Source organism: Leuresthes tenuis, unplaced genomic scaffold (assembly GCF_036924035.1).
Source record: "Leuresthes tenuis unplaced genomic scaffold, fLeuTen1.0.hap1 SCAF_15, whole genome shotgun sequence".
Taxonomy (NCBI): domain Eukaryota; kingdom Metazoa; phylum Chordata; class Actinopteri; order Atheriniformes; family Atherinopsidae; genus Leuresthes; species Leuresthes tenuis.
In genome coordinates, this window is record NW_027325369.1 from 17,913,591 (window position 1) to 17,933,817 (window position 20,227).

The 20,227-nt window shown below is 40.5% G+C and overlaps 4 protein-coding genes across 4 annotated transcripts; 3 read left to right on the forward strand and 1 right to left on the reverse strand.

Annotated features, from left to right (window-relative positions):
• The first annotated feature begins 2,234 nt into the window (after positions 1 to 2,234).
• LOC140270595 (protein FAM163A-like) lies at positions 2,235 to 3,741 on the forward strand. The gene is made up of 2 exons (XM_072365792.1): positions 2,235 to 2,336; positions 2,935 to 3,741. The coding sequence occupies exons 1-2, from the start codon at positions 2,244 to 2,246 to the stop codon at positions 3,310 to 3,312; spliced, it is 471 nt and encodes a 156-aa protein (XP_072221893.1). The 5' UTR covers positions 2,235 to 2,243; the 3' UTR covers positions 3,313 to 3,741.
• A 3,563-nt stretch (positions 3,742 to 7,304) lies between these two features.
• LOC140270070 (rab GTPase-activating protein 1-like) lies at positions 7,305 to 10,801 on the forward strand. The gene is made up of 8 exons (XM_072365145.1): positions 7,305 to 7,443; positions 8,544 to 8,627; positions 8,721 to 8,831; positions 9,249 to 9,353; positions 9,453 to 9,536; positions 9,678 to 9,749; positions 10,035 to 10,280; positions 10,461 to 10,801. The coding sequence occupies exons 1-8, from the start codon at positions 7,333 to 7,335 to the stop codon at positions 10,689 to 10,691; spliced, it is 1,044 nt and encodes a 347-aa protein (XP_072221246.1). The 5' UTR covers positions 7,305 to 7,332; the 3' UTR covers positions 10,692 to 10,801.
• Positions 10,802 to 11,251: 450 nt separating this feature from the next.
• ebi3 (Epstein-Barr virus induced 3) lies at positions 11,252 to 14,272 on the forward strand. The gene is made up of 6 exons (XM_072365946.1): positions 11,252 to 11,480; positions 11,847 to 11,961; positions 12,068 to 12,164; positions 12,664 to 12,781; positions 12,958 to 13,121; positions 13,890 to 14,272. Exons 1-6 carry the CDS (start codon positions 11,387 to 11,389, stop codon positions 14,043 to 14,045), a joined length of 744 nt encoding a protein of 247 aa, XP_072222047.1. The 5' UTR covers positions 11,252 to 11,386; the 3' UTR covers positions 14,046 to 14,272.
• A 19-nt stretch (positions 14,273 to 14,291) lies between these two features.
• On the reverse strand, positions 14,292 to 17,551 carry odf3l2a (outer dense fiber of sperm tails 3-like 2a). Its single transcript, XM_072365846.1, has 6 exons — positions 17,476 to 17,551; positions 17,252 to 17,271; positions 16,890 to 17,136; positions 16,584 to 16,706; positions 16,175 to 16,316; positions 14,292 to 14,676 (listed from the first exon to the last, which is right to left on the reverse strand). The coding sequence occupies exons 1-6, from the start codon at positions 17,549 to 17,551 to the stop codon at positions 14,331 to 14,333; spliced, it is 954 nt and encodes a 317-aa protein (XP_072221947.1). The 3' UTR covers positions 14,292 to 14,330.
• Positions 17,552 to 20,227: the final 2,676 nt, after the last annotated feature.

Genomic DNA, 20,227 nt, shown 5'->3' on the forward strand with positions numbered 1-20,227 from the left:
TGGCTGTGCGCATCGGTCTGGTGAATACATGGAGCTACGTTCCTCTCATAAAACATAGCTGTGTGTTCGATCAGTACAGTTGATGTCCACTATGCTGAATGGAATAATATTGATCTGATCCTAAAATGAGAAATTCAGTTTTGCAGCATACAGAAACAAAAAAGTAAATAATCAATAATTCAGTTCATCATTAATCATTGTAAAAGATATAGTGTCGAGTTATGGCTGTGGAATGATCTCCTGTAACGGTCTCTGTTGGAGCAGAGCTGAAGAAGCCATTGACTGAATAAACTTTGTTAGTTAGCACTATGTCATGTAGAGGGTGTGCATCATTGTGCATTATGTTGGGTGAGCTCTCGACTGACTGATTCAAAGTCGACAAGCTTCTTGTCTCGCTTCGAGCTACCACAGCTCTCTTGGCTGGCTGAGACCCTTGGCTTTCTCACTCAGCCTTTGCCTGGCTTGGGCTAACTTCTTCTCGTAGCTTTCTGGCCCCTCTTGTTTCATTGGGTCCTCGCAGCAAATGCGATTAAACTACACAGCTATACAGGTTGTCAAGATTGTGTCCAAAAAATAGTCTATGTAAAACAGGCTGACTTCGCCTTTCTGAGGATGTAAGCGATGCTCTGGAGATTCAAATCAGAAATCCTCAGATGTAGCATTTATGGCTCATTTTTTTCATGATATGCCTTCTAACACATAAAAAACACATGATGGACCTTACATCGATAAGGTTAAAAACTAGATTTTTAGCAGAGGGGTACTTCAAGTCTGCCTCCTGTTTAAAAACCTTATTATATCTTAACCTATACTTTTTTAAGGCCACTTAACCACCCAAGTGATTGTGTACTCATCCATTTTTTTTCTGTTCATACAGTACAATATTCTACTGTTCATCATGTTAAACTTATAGAATAGCTGCTTTACACCAGCAGACACACTCTGTTAACTATTCCTATTTTACATATTGCCCCTATTATTATGTTGCGCCTTTCTTGAGTAGCGAGTGAATAAATGCCTGCTTTCATTTAATTTGTCATCTGCCATTGTTGGATGTATCCAAATCAATTCAGACGTGAAAGTTCGACTTTATGAATAAAAATCCCAAATTGCCACCACAATTAAAACTCCTCAGGCTTTGAGAGGTGCTTTTTAATCACTGACAGTTATCTTTAATGGCAGCAGATGCACCCACTTGTCAGATTTAGTATGCTGAAACTGTACCGCACATTAGCATATACCATAGTGCCCTATGACTGATTTGCAACGAAGGCTCTGCTGCATACAGCATGTTAATTGATTCCCATCCAAAGCTCTTCAGGAATTCAGCACATCTTGCATTTTGTATTCCTAAAACATTCTGTTGTGAGAATGGGTTTTACTGCAAGATAAGGTTTAATGTCATCAGGCAGGAAAAGAATACCACACATGAGCTGGTTACAACTTCCCAAATGTGAAGATTTATGTGTCACGTAAACTGAACTTCTGATGATTTGTAGCTAAGATTTTATAGGCTAAACAATAACTTTGATAAAATGGATTTTATTCATCAATGACAATAGGTCACAATAGCCCTATAGGATAGGTTTCTCATTCTAATCACTTCCTCCTTGACAAAAGCCTCGTCTGCCTGCAGGAGTTTCGGCGAGAGGTGGCTTTGAGAGCGATACTCGACAGGCCTGTCATGGTTTCCCTTCCTCTCACATTTCTCCATCTCTGCGTCTCCCACCGTCTTCTAATGTAAGTGACAATCTCTTCTGTTTGAGCTGAGTATACTGTAGACTGTGAATGAAGCATAGGCACAGTGATTTGTGAGCTTATTGCTTGGAAGCGATCCCGCCTCAAAGACTTTTTGAAATAGATTATTGTCATAGAGCATTGACGATGTTCTGTAGTTTTGTTATAATTCAACAACACACAAAGATCCCTCACATTATCTCCCATCTGTACAGGTCAGGCTTGAGACAACCCATCAATTTGATGACAGCTGTTTGATAACAAGCTAGTTTCAACACATGTCATTTACAAAACTTACATTTCAATATATATAAGATGTAATTTTAACATGATGGTACATTGGATGTAAATATACAGAATATTTTGAATTTAATCTAGGGCTACTGAAATCCCATTGACACTTCTTTCTTTTCATGTTTATCTGTCAAATTCTGATGGTTTGCATTGTTCATACATGTCTCTCTCTGTACTGCCACCACTGAAGGGTTTGATGGGGAGCTGGTCGAATGTCAGCGGGAACTATTGTCATAACTGGGGGAATTCTCGCCGGGGTGATACTGCTGTGCATCGTAGCAGTCCTCTGTTACTGTAGACTCCAGGTATCAATATGTGCACATGTATGATTCTCAGTCATTGGAAGGATAGAGTTCAACCTCAAAGTGAATCTTGTATCCACTGATTGACATTTTTTTTTTTTTTATCCTGTTTGTTAAAAAAAAAAACTGCACAAAATTAAATGTACGTTCAAGTGTAACTCAATCAAGCCCAATTTTCTGGGTTGCTACATAAGCTGGTAGTGAGAGCATGCTTTTTTTGACACTCTATGTCTGTTAGTTCTTCAGATGTTTCGATTTGGACAAAGTTTTCCTTTTATGTTTATCTGCTCTCTGTGAAGCAGCAGTTAAGTCAAATTATGGTATTCTTAGGTAAAATATGTGTAAGATATGTTGTATGATAGGCCTTTAATGTTTTGGTGCATACAAATTACCAAAGGTGCATATGTAAACCTGTTACCAGAGCCATTAAAAACATAAATTGTGACTAAATGAGTGACTAAATCAAGGGGCAATTTTAAGAGAAAACATTCCTCTTTCCTCTGAGCTTTCTTCAATACAATTGATGTTTTTGATGCCATCAAGACAATAAGTACCTGAATACTCCCCTCTGTCCCGGTCTCTCTCTGTCTACCTCCTTTAGTATTACTGCTGTAAGAAAAATGATTCTGAGGTGGACGTGGGCTCTGTGGCGGGAGCAGACCCTCTCTCTCACTTCCCGTGCAACACTTGCAACGCCCTCGCCATGGACGGTGCGGCCATCACCCCGGTCTCTCTGGATCAGCTGGAAACGGGCTCTCACCACAACCACTGCCTCACCTGTTCGCCGCACCCTCTCCGCTCTGGACTTACAGACAACATGCGTAACGGAGGGGAGCGGCTGGGCTTCCATACCTACTACGACAACCCGTCTGTCTCTCTTCCTCTATCTGTCAACCCGCAGAGTTCCTCACCTCTGAGTTACTACAATCCCACAGACATGTTCCCTCCTCCGCCGCGCCCCTACAGCACCGATGTCTGACTTTTTCCTCACCGTAAATACTCACACAGACATGTGGACAAACCCATCTCGCACATGTCCCTTTTTTTAGATCTAAATTCAAGTAAATACAGCACAATTACGCACACCCGTTTTACTGCACACACTGCCTTTAGTCACACATTCAACCACACTTATTCAGACAAGGAAGTGACCCATAAACTCATCATTAGAGCTTCTCTTTCGTCAACAGTTTCAGCTGTAGCAGTCTAAAGCTGCAATGGGAACAGCATTCGATCTGCAGGGAAATGGTACGCAACTCTACCAAAACTTTCGTTTTATGTAACACAGGGCTAAATCGCACAGGGTATTTATGCGTTTCTGGGAATTGTATCACTGGTGGGATGTCAGTGCAAGTCTTGAAGTCGGAGCACAGGAATCAATGCAGTCGATCAAGCCAAATGTAAAGATGGCCTGGAAAAGTTCCTTGAATGTTTTTCCTAAGTAATTTACAAATAGCTTTAAAAAGTTTTTGTAATTCAGTCATTTAGAGACAATATTCTTGAAGCAAAATATGAATCTGTTGTTTAGAAGTATGATTAAAATCAGCCTTCATTTCCCAGTGATTTCAGCACTTTTTTTTAGAAACATTTTGGAGAAGCGTTAGAGATATTTATAAATCTGCTATACATAAAATGTTTTATTCACAGATTTTCCATTCTTGCTCAACCCCTTTATATTTTGAAATTATCAAACACAATTTTAAGAAATTAGGACACAGCAAATCTTTCTTTGTCATGCAAGGTTCTTTTAAAAAGCTCCAGGTGAGCTGATCCTCAGGCCTGCAAATGACTGTTTGGAGTCATTTAGATAAAATGGGCTTCTCCTGCCAGCAGAAATATCTCTATGTTTGATTAGTTAGTGGTGTTTGCGTGACATGCTTCTAAAAGTAGCATTGTAGAAGGTTGATTCCTCATAGCTGTAGATTTTTTTTCATTCAGGATGGTGACATTCACAGTTGAGTTGAGCTACGGTTACATCTTCATTTGGCCAGTTAATTGGACCACCATCCTTGTCCCAGTGCAACATGCAAAAGAGCGCCATTGAGGTATTGATCAAACTATGTTAGACGCTGCAAAGCTTAAACAACAGCTTAAAGGGAATGAGAGCAGGTTTTGGTATTTGGCTGTATTGGAATATACTTACGCTCTACTGTTTTTGCAAAAATGGCAGAAGGAATTAATTTTGGAGCATGTGTTGAGCACCCAGACCAGACCATACATGCAGGAGTGATTCTGTCCCCAACCCATTATCTGGATGTGTTAGCACTGAGATGCTCAATTTTGTAAAATTTCTGTCCGACAGACATGTTTACATTCATTTTAAAAGTTTGTTTTTGCTTGGGCTAACAGATTTATTTTTTCCAGTGTCATGTGAATGTGCCTAGTATCAGACTTGTGAACTGGGATTTTAAATCTCACTAGATCACTCGGAGGTCTTGTTGAGACACAAGGTTAATCTTTGTCTTATTTCGACATACAAGTTAAACAGGACCCCCCCCCCCATGTCACCATTTCTTTAGGTTCTGTTAATCATTCCTCCCCCCTCCCTTCTGGTGTCCACCTCCATTCACCCTCCAGCTTACAGCACATAAGGTCGAACACTTTTTTTCTGTAAGGAGTAGTTTGCCAGCTATAGAAACTCGTAATGGAGCTTTGTCCAGAGGTAGTACAGGAAGACTGAAGGGGAGTTTTAAAGCCATTGAATGCATATCGCAGTTACTTGAAAGTATACACATAGTTTCAGTCTGCGAGAAAATTGTCTGTTGTGTAACTAGACAACTAACCATACATTTATTCTATGGTGTACCATACAAGTTGATGTAGTGAATTTTTTCTTGTTTACAGATTGACTTGGATGAAAAGTGAGGTCCTTAGAATTTAGAGAGTAGACTGGAAGATGAGACTTCCTTCTTGTGCCATACAGTATTTTCCTGATTTTCAAAGCCATCCTATTGGCTACAATGCAGTTACAAGATACTGTGTTGCCACACAGAATATACGTGAGGCTATATATTTTTTAATTGGTATTGTAGTTTCTTTTTTTTTCCCCATAGTTTTCCATTTTAGTTTCTCTCTGTTCTCCTGTGTGTTTCGGAAAGAGGATCACAATGAAAAAACGCTAGAAATGTACATTTGGAGACAGAAATTCACATTCAACTTTATACATAAACTGTGTGAAAAGTGTGTGTGTAAAAATACGATTGCCAATATAGAGAGTGTTATTTAAGATATTTATTCAATATATTGTCACATCACACTCCACTGAGCTTAATCACACTTTCTGACTTCCTTTGCATCACATGCTCTTGTTCTGGAGTATGTGATAAATCGTGTATATATATATATATATATATATATAGCTTTATATGTTAATTCAGAGCTTTGGTGTTCACGACTACATAGCTATTATACTCTCATGCAACAAGTATCTCCATAGAGTGGTGAGAGAGGCTTAGTTTTTGTGTTCACTGGTTTGTTGTACCACTGCTGTAACAGAACTGAACAGTACACTTTTTATTTTTGACTTCTTTGTATTGTTTTTTTTTTCTCTTTCTGGCTCGACTATGTTTGTAGAAAAGGCTTCGATACACCCTGATACCGTGAGAAATCCACGTTGTTGCACAAAAATGTTCCTTTTTTTTTTTTAAGGGGAATAAATGTTTATATATCTGCCCGGGCTTTTTGGTGTTTTTCTTTTTTTTTTTTCCCCTACAGTGACTCAGACAAAGGATACTTGGGATGTTGAAATCAGTTTCTGGGTTGAGAAAAAAACACAGACATACAGTACATTAAAACGGGAAGTGTCGATAGAAAAACTGCAGAGGGACACAAATGTAAACTTGAAAGATATAGAAGTGAGAAGCAGCGGCACTGACTGAAGCTTAAGAAGGGGAAGTGGACGGTGGAAAGTCTTGAAACTGAACCATCATCAGATATGGGAAGACGGAAAAAAAAACAAACCTGAATGACTGATTTCACAGCTGCGGGAAAATATTAAGAAAAACTGCTTCATCACATGTAAATGATGGCTGGGAATATACGAGAAAAAGTGGGCGTCAATTACTGGCGGAGGTGCAGAATCATGGTTCTATTCTGCCTTTGTGCTTTGGTATTTAGTGCTTTACCTGCTGGACTCGTTTGCCTCTCTGTCAGACTGCTCAGCCCAAGACAATAATAGAGCTTCTTCACCAACACCCCAGGGTGACATATCACAAATACCGCCCGATTTACTCCTTACATGCACAAGCAGCGTTGAGGTGACAAGTCTGCCAGGTTTACACAGCATCTGTGTGAGTGTGAGGGGAAGGTTGAAAATGAAAGTGAACGAAAAAAAGTCAAGTCAACGTGTCTGCTCATTATCACCATATGAATCACAGTCAACCAGCTGCCTTGATTTTTTTTAAAAATGTAGTTTTTTTTTTAAGTGTGACATCACAAACAGGTGTTAATGTTTGTGTGTGTCTCAGGGAACAAGACAGGTGAGGCGATAAGAAATGCAAGCACAATTGTGGGTGTGGTCAGTGCTGTCTTTCTTTCATGTGCTCTCAGGTCGCATATAAACCCTGCTGAACCTGTTACTGCCCAAACACCTGTAACACACACTACACCTCTGTGCCTCACCTGACACTGTGAAAGGGGCTGCTGCTCGTTAGGTGTCCTTACACTGTCTAGATATTTTGCTCTGTTGCTCTGTTGCTCACCTTTGGACTATAGAGAGTTTCCTTGTTTCCGGACAAGGACTTGGACTTTATCCTGATTTCCTGATATTTTTGCTCGCATGCTGTACCGACCTTTTGTCACTGCATGTAAAAACAAGCCAACTGCATCCTTCTGAAATCACTCAGGAGGGACTTGAGTATCTGCAGGTGGATTTTCTTGGCCCCTCTGGTTGGAAGTAGAGGCTTTGCGTTGAAACGCTGTGACCGTTTCTGTGTGTGTGTGTGTGTGTGTGTGTGTGAGTGAGCGGGAGCAGCCCCTGGCGTCTGCATATCTGGTTAACATGATGGAAGAAATGTGCGTGGCGATGGCCTGTGATGCCACCGTTATGGACCAGATGACCGAGGAGGAGATCCTTGCCTGTTTGGTGGCTGAAACCGGACCTACATTCACAGTAAGGCTGTCTGCTGCATGGATTCACTCAAGAACTAACAAAACACAAATCAGTAGACTTACTCAATTAGTGTAATTTATCAGCTTTGTATTAAATGTACTTAAATATTTAAATTTTATGCTACTTCATGCTTCTTGAATCCCTAAATTCCAGAGAAAATGTTGCACTTTCTTTTCCATTGAACTGGAAAAATAAAGTTGTCCTCCTAATCTAAAGAACATTCACTTTAGACTTTTAACATATTAATTGCAGAAGACCATTATTGTGGCTGCACGGTGGTGTGGTGATTAGCACCGTCACCTCACATGAGAGGGTTCCAGGTTCAACTCCCACCTGGGGCCTTTATGTGTGGAGTTTGCATGTTCTCCCCGTGTATGTCTGGGTTCTTTCTGGGTACTCCAGCTTCCTCCCCGCTGTCAAAAAACATGCATGTTAAGTTAATTTGTGTCTCTAAAATCCTCCTTAGGAGTGAATGTGAGCATGTGTGGTAGTTTGTCTCTGTGCAACCCTGTGATGGACTGGCTTCTTGTCCAGGGCAACCCAACCGATGGATTAAGTGGGTATAGAAAATGGATGGAAGACCACTATTGTAATTGTTTACTTTCACCAAAACTGTTTTGTAATTTTGAATATGGCACAATGAGTACGATATACTTTCTTTAAATTACTTTTGGATTTGCTTGAAAAAGAATGAACATAGATTCCGTCTTTCTACATTCCTTGTATGAGCTATTGCTGATTGGCAACTGCAAGCCCGAGCCTAACACAAAGCACATTCTTCTCTGTGAGATTTTTGATTTGAGATACAGTGAAATTAATTCTGATTGTTCATTTTAGATATTTGAGATATGGCAATCCATTTCATGCTTTGTAGAAGTCTCTTCTCTCCTTTATTTATGTGTCGCAGATTAGCATTTCCCCCATATACCCAGCTTTATCTTTATCTTATCCTTGATTTATCCCCATCACCTTCTGTGGCCTGTTCTTGATTTGTCAACCTTACATCCTGTAATCCTGCAGATCTGTTTGGGAGAGATAGCTTTCTTTAGCTTAGATATTATTTTTCACATTACTCATAAGCCCCTTCGGTCTCCCTTCAGGTCCCAACAAAGAAAGCAAAACTTGGCGAAAGCAGGCTTCAAATAATGGAAGACAAGAAGGAAGACCCTTTGGACAAATACTTGGTCTGAGATCACTCCTGTTTTCCTCTTCTTCTTAAGTGACTCAATTTCCATTTTTTATCTGCAGAACCTGATATATTTTTCTGTGGTTTGCAGAGGGAAAACGATCGCCTTCAGCAGGCCAGCCTCCGCCTGGAGCAGGAAAATGACAACCTGGCCCACAGACTGATCACAAGCAAGATCGCTCTGAGGAATGCTCTTGACAAGGTACTATTGACGGCTTTTTTTAAATTAAAAAACAAGAAGCGTGGAGGTTCCACCAAAAAGATGAGCAAACTGTATGTTATGACTATATATGTTTGAACTGAGTCCTGATAACAGGCTGGATGGTCTCTCTCCTCCTCAGTCCAGCGGACAGAGTATCCATGACTTTCAAAGAAAAATTAAAATTTTGATCCGTCACACCATAAAACAGTATTCCACTTTGGCTCAGGCCATTTAGGACAGTGTTTCTGGATCGTGTTCACATATGGCTACAACATCCCTACTTTATGGAATTAGTGTTGCACTTTGAATTACAATAAGCTCATATTTTTGTTCAAAATCCAAATTTTGGAGCTTAACTGACATCATTTACATTCTGGTGTTGCGTGTGCAGTAGTAATTGCCGCTGTGTTTTTTCAGGCCGAAGACAGAGTGGACGAGCTGACCGAAGACCTTCTACATACCCAACATCGACTTCTGGCCACAGAAGAAGAGAAAAGAGTGAAAGAGGAGGAAGCTGTCATGGTAACGATAAAGATGCTCATGTTAGCCCCTTACAGTAAATCTGGCTGTTGAAAGTTAATTGCAGGCATGTGTGAGTAAAGAAATTTCCACTTCTTATAGCTGAAGGAGGTGTTTCGGAGGGAGCTGGAGAAGACTGATCAGGAGATCAAAAGGTCATCTAGAATCATTGAAGACTACAAACAGGTACAGTAAATTGATGGCATTGTTGGTGTGATAGGAATTTAAAAACTGGCTGCTGCCATTATAAGGAAAAGGAGTGTGAGATAGACTTGATAAGAGGATTCTTTGCCTAATGATGCTAAAATCAGATGCTCTTACTTTAAGATCTGCTCTCAACTGACTCTGCGCCTGGAGAGACAGCAGGCCGCCCACAGAGAGGAGTTAGATTCACTCGCGGTAAGTGCAGCTCTCTACTGTCATCGATCTTGCTTTTATCTCTGCTTTTACCTCTCCCATATCTTAGATGTCAATGTTGGTTCAACACTTTCTAAAACGTCCCATTTTTATCCCTTTAACACATACAACAGCAGGTGGTTGTTTGTTGTCTAAGACATTAAACTATCATAAAACAAGGATTTTAGAAATAATTGAAAAACCAATGGCCACCAATCTACCAGATGAAGTCTGGCAGACATTTCATCTCTCTTTTTCTGCTTCTTACTCTCTCTATGCATCTTACAGAGTATGATACAGGCTTGCTCCCGCTGCCAACACGTTGCAGAATCAATCACTGCAGATCATAACTCAGAAACAGAAGGACTAGGGGTGACTGAACAAGGCAGAGGGGGTGTCAAAGGAGGCTCCACACAGGCAGATCAGAAGAGGGAGGACCAGGAGAAGGAGTCCCTCAGGGCTCAGATCAGGGAACTGGAACAAGAGTTGGCCCAGACCAAATTGCAAGTGGTGGAGGCCAAATGCAAGATCCAGGTAAGACCTGAACATGTAAAAGCACCTGTAAAAGCTGGCCAACCCTCACAAGTTTAGAATTCTCTTTCGCAAACATAAACCTTGATATCTACAATCAACAACTGAAAATCCAAACACACACAAGGAGGGGGGGGGGGTGGAATGCACAATTTTCCTCATAACTGTGCTATTCTCCTGCAGGAGTTGGAGCACCAGAAGGGAGTCTTGGCTAGTGATCTACAAGAAGCAAAGAACAGCTGGATCAGCAAGGCCTTCACCTCTCTGCGAACCTCCAGCGGGGGAATTCACAGTATTAATATGCATAAAGACAGTGCTCCAACAGTGGGCTGGCACCTCCACAGCACTACCCTCTCTGCGTGGAGCTCAAAGAAGTTATTGTGGCCTCATAGAGACAATCGAGAAAATATCTGAAAGACTGCACAGTGTATATACAGATGGCATGAAAGTGGACACTAGAGAAGGATAAGATTTCCACTGCAGTGCGCCTTGAATCTGACCATGAAAGTGAATTACAGTTGTAGCTGCCTCATATATACACCAGAGGGTAATCTAGAGTACAAAAGGAGAAGTACCTGAAAGCACATATAGATGATGTCAGGGGCTTTCTTGGCTGTTTACCATGTAATTAAAACTCCCTGATGAATTTGTTTTAGTCTTTATAAACTTACTCCCTGTGTCATGTGAGTCCTCTGCCGAAAAATCCTAAACTGTAAATATAAGTAATCCAATAAAGTGAGTTTGACACAGTCTTTATTTATGACATAAGGAAACCTGACACATCAGCGGACTGTATTGCAAAATGGGTGTTTTTGACACAGTCACAGTCCATGTTCCTCTTTCATTTTCATGATGCAGTTTAAAATGCTGATGAACTGCCGCTCAAGCTCACAAAGAGGAGCTGCTTCCGGGCAAACGTTTACTCTGTTATCTCTGAACTTTGACTTGTGGAGTGAAGTAGATCTTATACAGAGAAACGTAGCAAAGACGAGAGGGACAACAGAGAGTCTTTAATCTGCACAAGTGAGAGTTCACTGTAACATTTATTAAAGTATTTAGACAAGCTACTTCGGGTTAATAAGTCATCCTCTGAAGCACATACAGCTGCGATGTTTGGCAGTGTGTGTATCACCGTTGCTCTCCTCCTGTGTGTTCTGGAAAGTGAAGCCCTTGACCTGCTGAGAGCAACTGCAACGTTAGGGGGTGAGTACCAGTCTGAGTGAAATATGCTTTGTTTCCACAGCTCCGTGGAGGGGTGGGGTGAGGGGGGCGGCATGTTTAACTGTAAGCGGGAGATCAGTAAACCACTGACGTACTATAATTGTGAAGTTCAGGAGCCTTGTGGGGACCAAAATGCTGGACAAACAAATTTTAAAACCCGTTTTGGGGTTAGAATTAGTGAGATCTTGGATTAGACATTTAATTGTGAGGGTTAAAAAACAAGAGGGATAGATAAGACCAATTAATACACAGCACAATTTAAACAGCTAAGCAGAAAAATAGTATTAAAGCATCACCTTTATGTTGAATTAAGTTGTGTGGATGATTAAATGTCATTTCTCCGACCAGATCCTCCATCAACTCCATCAGTGCACTGCTGGTGCTCCATCTACCCAAATGTGACACTCTGCTCTTGGCCTGAACCTTCCCCATCCCCCCCAACGCACTATATCGCCACGTACAGGTAAATCTGTGGTCCGTGTGACTGATTACAACCATGCGCTGACCCTTTTTAGCAAATGTCTTGAAGAATTTTCTTTTTCTCCATGTGCCCTTCCCTTTCTTCACAGTGAGAGAGCCAGAGAGCCGACCATCAAGCCTTGCCATCTCATCCCACCTGGCTCTTCATCTGCTCCGACCGCAACGCCGTCATCATCCTCTGAACAGGTACAGGTTTATTCAATTTTGCGTCAGGGATCTCCAGAAGGGTTATGAAACCAAGCATACATTTCTCATTTACAGTAGCCTAAATATGATGTTAAAGTCAGGAGGATTCAAGCTCTAATTGTCATCCAAAAACTACAGCGTTGAATAGACCTGCTGAGTCTTGAAAAGAAATTCCCCTCTCACATTATTTATTTAGTTGATTTGTTAGAGTGTAGCAGACCACAGATTAGCTCGAAGCTTTGTGTCTTGTGAGCCCACAAGAGACAACTGGATAACAGTTAAATATAACAGTTTTTCATGAATAATTATTATAATTACATGCGGTTCAAGTGGGAATTTCCCCTCTGTTAAGTATAGCCCTAAAAATCCAACTTTTGCCACTTTAGTAACGCTATTGGATGTTTTTACTTTTTAAACACACAGAGAAGTATGCCAATAATGGATAGACAAGATGACAGGCAGATGAAACACTTTCTCACTGCATGACACTTTATTTCAGCTTTGGCATTGCCAACTGCCCAACCTGAAACTTCTCACTGACTATATCATCAACGTCACTGCAGTTCATTCTGGTGGAAGCAGCTCTCATCTGACAAGTTTTATGTTGGAGGATATAGGTGAGAATTTAGATTTAGTATGATCCGATTTAAGTATAAAGAGAAGTTAAAAGTGTACAGGGTAACTGATCATGAAGTAATGCAGTTTTACAGCTTTGCTTTACACGACCATGTAGTTCATACTGTGAAGACATGTCCGATTTCATCTAAAATTCCATCTCCAAATCTGTCTGCAGTGAAACCAGATCCTCCCGTCGATGTCAGGGTTTTTTCTCAAAATATCAAAAACTTGTTGGTGGAATGGTCTCCTCCCCCTACCTGGACAAGCCTCGACATCTTCCCGCTGAAATACCACATACAGTACCAATGGCACCACAGGGACACTCTGAAGTCTGTCAATGTAAGAAAAATCCTCATCTATACACACTGGACAAAAGTGTTGACATCCACAGTTGACACCTCAATATTGTGCAGAAGTTAAACAAAAAAAAAATTACCTAGATTCTTCAGTCGACCTCAAAAGTTTCAGAAAGCCCCTGGGAAAATCTGTGGTAGCCTTCTGTTAACAACATAGTTTCAAAATGCCTTTAAACCTTTTTTATTGTATTTGTTTGTTTGGATTAAAACACATAGCCCTGCTTTCGCTTCGAGAATCAAGAATATTTTAGCATGTGACTGTAGCTTTTCTCTTTGCTTTTAAAAGTTGAATGGTTTATTAAATAAGCTTTCTAGGTTCAGGAGTGTTACAATTACGGCCCTCCTTTCTAAAAAAAAAAGTAATTGTGAATAAATAGTTTATGAATTGTTAGTAATGACTTTATCAGTTGGTAATACCCTTATGAAATATTCTTAAAGCCACGTATTAACAGTGGATTTGTAGCTTATTTAAAAGTTCTGCTATTGATTATATTGGTGTTTTACATATAATATTATTCCCAATAGGTTTATCCTGGCAACCTGAATGTTGTTTTCATTAATGTAAAGCAGAATTGAATAATTAAATCAATGAGTCTGTGATCAGTCAAACAATTGAAGAAAGAAAGAATTGTTACATCAGCACACAAAAACATCTCATAGTTCTTTATTTTAAACCCACAGAGTTAACAGAAGTTACACTGATATGGATGGGTTTTTTTTTTCTAAATGTGTCCTGTATTCTCTCCATCAGTTGGGCCCATTTGAGAACACCAAGTTTGAGCTGAGGGGGCTGATCCCAGGCAGGGCCTACCTGTTCCAGGTGTGCGCTAAGGAGCTGCTGGGTCTGGGCCAGTGCAGCGACTGGAGTTCACCTGTAAAAATCACAATGCCAAAAGCGAGGCCGTAACACCTTTTCGCCCATAAGCTGGCGGTGACATGAATAGTTTTGTTCTTTTTTGAAATGCACAAACAATGCAAGCAGAAGTTATTTATGTTCGTTTTATTTATGAAGAAATGCACAGATGTATTATTTATACAGTGTACAATCCACATTTGGGTAAAACTGTTAATGTATTATCTTTCTGTTTTTCTGAACTATCAGTATTATGTATGTGGAGTCATTTATCTTTGGGGGGGAGTTTTGTATCATCATGTGAAAAATAACAGCAACTGAAATAAATCCACATCATATTCAGTCAATCACATCCACCACAAGTGGGGTAACAAACTCGGAATGTCTGATGCCCATAGTGAAGGATGGGGCCTTGGGAAGGTGCAAATGAATCCTCTCTGGGCTGTACATGCCTGGTCCCGGAACAGCAGACGAATATTTGGGTTTCTTAGTCCGGCTCTGAATGGAGAAGGAAGGTTGGCGCTGTCTGTAGATATCTGGGTTGATGCTGTTGTACTTTCCCGGTCCAGGAGTCATAGCGAGATCTTCAGAGGGCGCTCCGACTGTCCTACGGCCTGAGAAGCTGTAACTGGCGCTGGAGGGTTTGTGAGGAACCTGACAGCCCAGCAGATTAGGAAGACTGTAGCTGAAAGATTGAGGACAGAAAAATTTAAGTTCACTCAATATCTTTTATGTAAAGCTGTTCACATTCTCTCTGTTTATCAGTACCTTCTAAAAATGCGTGTCCACACCTACTTCTTAATAACAAAGTCATGTTTTCCTATTTTACAAACAGGGAAGTACATTTATTCACAACAGTCAACTTAGGATGTGGCTGAGGCAGTTGTTGCAGGTGTGTAAGATGCAGGACTGTGAATGCAGTTCTTTCAGTTTGCATCCTCTGTAGTTTCATTTAGGCAGCAAAAGCAGTTTGAGTAAGGTTGGAAAATCCAGATTCTGGTTAGATTTACATTACCTCACCAAACTATGACACCACAAAACTTATTTACATAACAGCTTACATACCCCACAAAACCTCAAGCACAAAGTAAAATGCAATGCTGTATGACTTGAAATGACAAAACATTGTGGTGGAGTGAGACAGCTCTCCTCCACAAAACATATCTGTGTCGTGTTTGTTCATGTGGGCAGATATGACCTTTAATTACACTAATAGAATATATGACATCTAGTGGTCGTAAGAGTAACTGTATGCGGTCACGTTGGATATTTTTTATTTATTTTTTCACCTCCAGCCATGATTTTATAACCCTGTGCAAATAATATCATTGTCTAAACCCCATCCGGATGTGACAAAAGTGTTTGAATAAAGTGTTGCGGTATTGATGGATTATATGTCAGTCTCAATCTTACATGAGATAAAGACTGTATATATGTGTGCTGCACATAACTGCTCCATCCACCTTCCTCCTCCCTCCTTATGAGGATGTTGTGACTTCTTAAAGAAAACGCTTGTCAAAGACGATTGCATTGATGTGATACCCACAGTTCCCCCCTCTGCCTAACACTGACTAACTGCACATTTCATTGGAAGAAATGACAGGGAACTGCATTTTAGCAGGACAGTATCTGTCTGCCTGCCACTGTTTGAGAGACAGTGAATAACTCATCCAAGCACACACACAAACACAGAGAGCCCTGTTGTTCTCTGCTTCTCTTCTTTTCTTTAATTTTCTTTGTTATATCCCATGTTTAATCAGTATGCTTCTAAGTTTTCTCTGTTTTTTAGCCGTTCTAAATGGACACTTCGTGTCATGACTAATGTCCGCAAATAACTGCTCTTTCACATACTGTAAGACTTTGGCAATACTGTGATGGTCGTCATTAAACCAAACCACAATCTTCCCTTAACAGTCACTGACTTTCAAGTTCAACAATCCCGCTGTAAGTACAAGTGGATGCTGTGCTGCAAGATCTTATATTTTTAAGGAAAACAAAGGCATTCTTAAAACCAATCTGAGTGTTGAGGCTTGTATTTTTTACCAGTTGATGAATACACATTTGACATCTGTGTAATTTATTTTCAGTAAGATGGTGCACTAGTATGGAATGATTGAAAATACTTCACAGTTGGATCAGTTCTCAGGTATAAACTCCCAATCTGCCCGACCTCCTCCCCTCACCTGTTGGGCGCTGGTACGGCATCCATTGAGCGATATCTTGTTCGGGCTCCAATTGTGTAAGATGGCGGTCTGCGTTGAGCGTTGAGAGGTGGAGCCCTCTCTGGGCTGTAGGCTCCTGGTCCAGGAGTCTGGAACTGCTCATCTACAAAAACATACAGAAACTCATTTGGAGAGATTGTTTAAAGTCAAAGACATACAGCTTCAAAGCATTTCATAATCTTCCTCTTGTTTTAAATAGATAGAAATAGACCCTCTTTATCTCATAAAGGCAGTGTGTGTGTGTTTGCTCAAGGTGTTTCATCAGCTGAATTGTTCTCTTTGGACAGATTACCCAGTATTTTATTAGAGCTACTGTGTCTATATGCATGATGAAGCTCAACCTACTTGAGATGTTTTTAATTTATATTACCCATATTCCCGATACGTCTTCCTCTGCCTGAAATGGAGTAAGATGGCGTCTCCATCCGGCCAAACCGGGTAACCTTGGCGCCAACGTGATACCTCGGTCCTGGGCTTGAGTCTACAGAGACCACTATAGAAAATAAAATCCATGTGAGCAATATAAAAGATATAAATGAGAGTCTGTAAGACACTTAAAGTAAGTCTGAATAGGTCAAGTAAGTGCTGTTATTCTTGTGCCAAGACAACGCCAAGGCAGGCCGCCGTAATAGATCTGTTTTCTGACAGATTTACAGTTTAAGAGGACAAAACTTACTGGCACTGCTCATGCGGCTGTGGAAGGAGTATGCAGGGCTGCTGGGCTTGGTGAAGTCATGGTTGATGTATCCAACTGTAGGGGGCAGAGCGTAGCGTCCGGGGCCCGGGCCTGACAGCGAGGAGGAGGAGAAGGAGGAGGAAGAGAAGGAGGAGGAGGGGGGACAGTGACAAAAATGATGCAACAAATTCAGCTCAAAGCAGCAGTGCTGCACACCCACCAGTCCGTGGCTCGGGCTGCTTTGTCTCTGATGATTTCCATATGGAGCGCTTTGACTTATTTTCTACGGTTATGCATTTTAAGTTCTTCCTCTGCTTGTTTGGGAATGAATTCTAAACAAAGTAGGAATCTCAAACAAGTACGGAGCAATGACTTTGTAATGCTGTGAGAGATTTCATAGCAAAACCAGTCAAGCTATAATACAGTCCATGTGGATGTATACACATACATACATATACACATTCACATACACATTCACATACATGTTCACATACACGTACACATACACATACACATGTACACACGGGCATACAGATTTTTCAAACTGACCTCTTTCTCGAGCAGAGATTATTGGTCGTTTCCTCACCGCCTCCTCCATACTCCACCACCTCTTCCTTGTCCTCTGCTCTTCCTATTTGGGTCCACTGTCCCAGAAGGCACATTCTTTTTCTTGTGTATCTCTGTCCAGGTGAATTATTCATGACCAAGACGTGAAGAAATCCTATCTTGACCGTGGGCCTGAAACGCCCAAATTTGCTCTCCACCTCTTTTTCTCCAAGGTTCTCTCTGGACTAATGGTTATCCTGCTGATGATGTAAGAAGGCAAGACTCAAAGGACGAAAATCAGTGTTTTTTGGGGGCTGAATCGTACTAGAAAAGGTTCATTAAAGAACAAAATGAGCACCGCAGATGTGTCTGCACAACTGACAACGCGGTGTTCATCCAGAGAGAAAGCACTCTATTGAATCAGAACTGTAACATTTATCTTGCCAGGAGCAAATATGCATTTATAAATGCAGAACAGGATTTGTCATCCTACTCCAAGGCATTAGGTTACTGCACTGCAGGATGTATGGGGAACTTCTACACTGCAGTTTGTACCCTGTAAGTAACTGTCTCAGTGCACATGCTATTAAAATTTAAAGAACTTACACTAGTTTTCTGTTGCAGGTGGATACTGTATATGACAGCCTGACAATTGCTGTAATGGATACAATGGACTGGTGAGCAATGAATAATCACTCTTGTATTATTTTATTTGGTATAGTTGGATCAGTAAATATTGTAGTTAAGTACTTACAGGTACTCGCTATCTCTCTTATATCTTGCTTATGTACTTATCATTTACATTTCAGAAGGAAAGAGATGTTGCCTCTCTAAATCTGGTATGTGGTTCTCATTTGGACAGTCGTGCATATCTTTAAAGAGTCGTTTTTTAATTATTATCCATGACTTTGGATAACCAGTCCACCATAAAAGGTGAAAATATGACCCCCCCACCACCACGCTTTTTAGAGCTGCTAAATTAATAGTAAAAGAAAATGGGATTTCATAGCTCAAAATGCACTGTAACTTACTGATAACCATGGAAAATCTGTAAGAATAGTACAAAATTGAATCTACATCCTTTATTTTCAAACTATACATGTGTTTGAAACATGTTATAACTTATTGGAAATCCACATGAAGAGGTGTCCGTGCTCTTTTGAATGATTTCTTGGATTAGTGGAACTTTTGTGACCTAAAAACAGCTTTGCTGCCAGAAAACTTTTGACTGATACATTAGCACCCTGGCATCTTCTGAAAAGAGTAAACTGTGGAGGATAAACTTTTGGCAAAGACAGAAGCAAATAAAGCCTTGAGAGCAGGGCCCTAACCAAGAAAAACCTTCACACCGGGTTAAAATTTCAAGCACCGGTAACTGAGGGATCACAGGTGCAGTAACAAGACTCTGCTGTGTCACCACAGGGGGATGAATTCGCTGCACGGCTGGGTACTGGCAGGAAACACAACCAGTGTCTCAAGTTGCAGTGCAGAGAGAAGTGTTCAAAGATGTAGACTTGATTCATGAGGGAGACGTCAGCTTTTTATAGTTTAGATTTATGTTAATTGGCAAGAACTCGCAGATCTTGATGATATTTGACCGATTGTTTAGTCAAGGCCAAGTTGATTTGGATGCAGATAACTACACTGTTGGATCACCACTTCCTGCTTGATCTTGTTGATAATAAACCTTAATTTGTGCAGTAGACAGGGACCAATATGCTCCCTATACGACTGTCACAGAGCTTTTAGGGAGGTTACATTTTGTCACTGCACCTTGACATCTATGTCTTGAACATGGTATGAGGCATTATATCATATTATTAAACAATATTCTACTCATACGCGAGTAAAGGAAGAGGGTATGCAGTGCTTGTTAACAGATTTTCCTGTGCATGTTATTGTGAAGGGGAGTCTCTGTGAGTTTGCGTTCGTGTTGCGTTCACTGAACGATTTCACCTGCTTATGCTGCATGTGACCTCATCAGCTCAGCCACAAACACATCGATGCATTTATAGCGATCTCTGGAGGTTTCAAACACACCTCTCTTTCAGCTAGATGTCAAACCAGATTTTTATACATTTATACATTTTATTTTCTTATTTACATATCCATTTTACTTAATAATTCATGTCGAAACTATAATGCATAAAGTACAGTTCAGTTCACTTCAATTCAATACGATGGCTTCGTGTTGCACATAGTTGTTGAAATATTGCAGGTTTTGGGGAGTAATTCCTTTTACTACCATGTGTATTGAATACATTTGGCATAATCAACTCTCAAAAAACCCCACCAAAGTGTGAGATCCAAATTAGATTGGCATGGTTTCGTAAAGAGTGAGTGTTTTAAACTTCGTTCTCACTTTTTCATCTACTGTTGCCTGCCAAAGAGTGCATTAAACAGCACTGACACCGATGCCTCGGCCGATCAAACTGCAGAGAAATGAGGATTAACGAGAGAAACAAAACACCATCTGTTGATGATCGTAAAAGTTTGAATACTCGCTTTGTAACTTTAGAGTTTATGTACTAAACTAGAGTCATGTGAAAAAGGAAATGCACTCGCTTTCAATTCTAAGGTTTAATCATGTCAGGACATGACTAAAAAAAAAATCTCCTTGCCTAGGTCCTGAAATTACGTTAATACAATCTTAGAAGAACAACAACACATGACAAATTACACCATGTCATTATCTAACAAAAGCCAAGCCAAAATGTAGAAACTGTGTGTGAGGAACTAGAAACACCTTTAGCAGCAATAGCTTCACATTGTTGTGGAGGAATTTTGGCCCA

Bases quoted from the DNA above. Each gene is read 5' to 3' on its own strand.
- LOC140270070 (XM_072365145.1), top strand. From the start codon at position 7,333: ATGATGGAAGAAATGTGCGTGGCGATGGCCTGTGATGCCACCGTTATG. The intron at 8,832-9,248 runs GTACTATTGACG...GTGTTTTTTCAG, and splicing joins TGAGGAATGCTCTTGACAAG to GCCGAAGACAGAGTGGACGA. The intron at 9,750-10,034 runs GTAAGTGCAGCT...TGCATCTTACAG, and splicing joins AGGAGTTAGATTCACTCGCG to AGTATGATACAGGCTTGCTC.
- odf3l2a (XM_072365846.1), bottom strand. From the start codon at position 17,551: ATGTGCCTTCTGGGACAGTGGACCCAAATAGGAAGAGCAGAGGACAAG. The intron at 17,272-17,475 runs GTGAGGAAACGA...AATCTCTCACAG, and splicing joins GGTGGAGTATGGAGGAGGCG to CATTACAAAGTCATTGCTCC. The intron at 14,677-16,174 runs GTGAGGGGAGGA...TCAATCTTTCAG, and splicing joins GCCGTACCAGCGCCCAACAG to CTACAGTCTTCCTAATCTGC.
- LOC140270595 (XM_072365792.1), top strand. From the start codon at position 2,244: ATGTCAGCGGGAACTATTGTCATAACTGGGGGAATTCTCGCCGGGGTG. The intron at 2,337-2,934 runs GTATCAATATGT...TACCTCCTTTAG, and splicing joins TCTGTTACTGTAGACTCCAG to TATTACTGCTGTAAGAAAAA.
- ebi3 (XM_072365946.1), top strand. From the start codon at position 11,387: ATGTTTGGCAGTGTGTGTATCACCGTTGCTCTCCTCCTGTGTGTTCTG. The intron at 12,165-12,663 runs GTACAGGTTTAT...ACTTTATTTCAG, and splicing joins CGTCATCATCCTCTGAACAG to CTTTGGCATTGCCAACTGCC. The intron at 13,122-13,889 runs GTAAGAAAAATC...TCTCTCCATCAG, and splicing joins ACACTCTGAAGTCTGTCAAT to TTGGGCCCATTTGAGAACAC.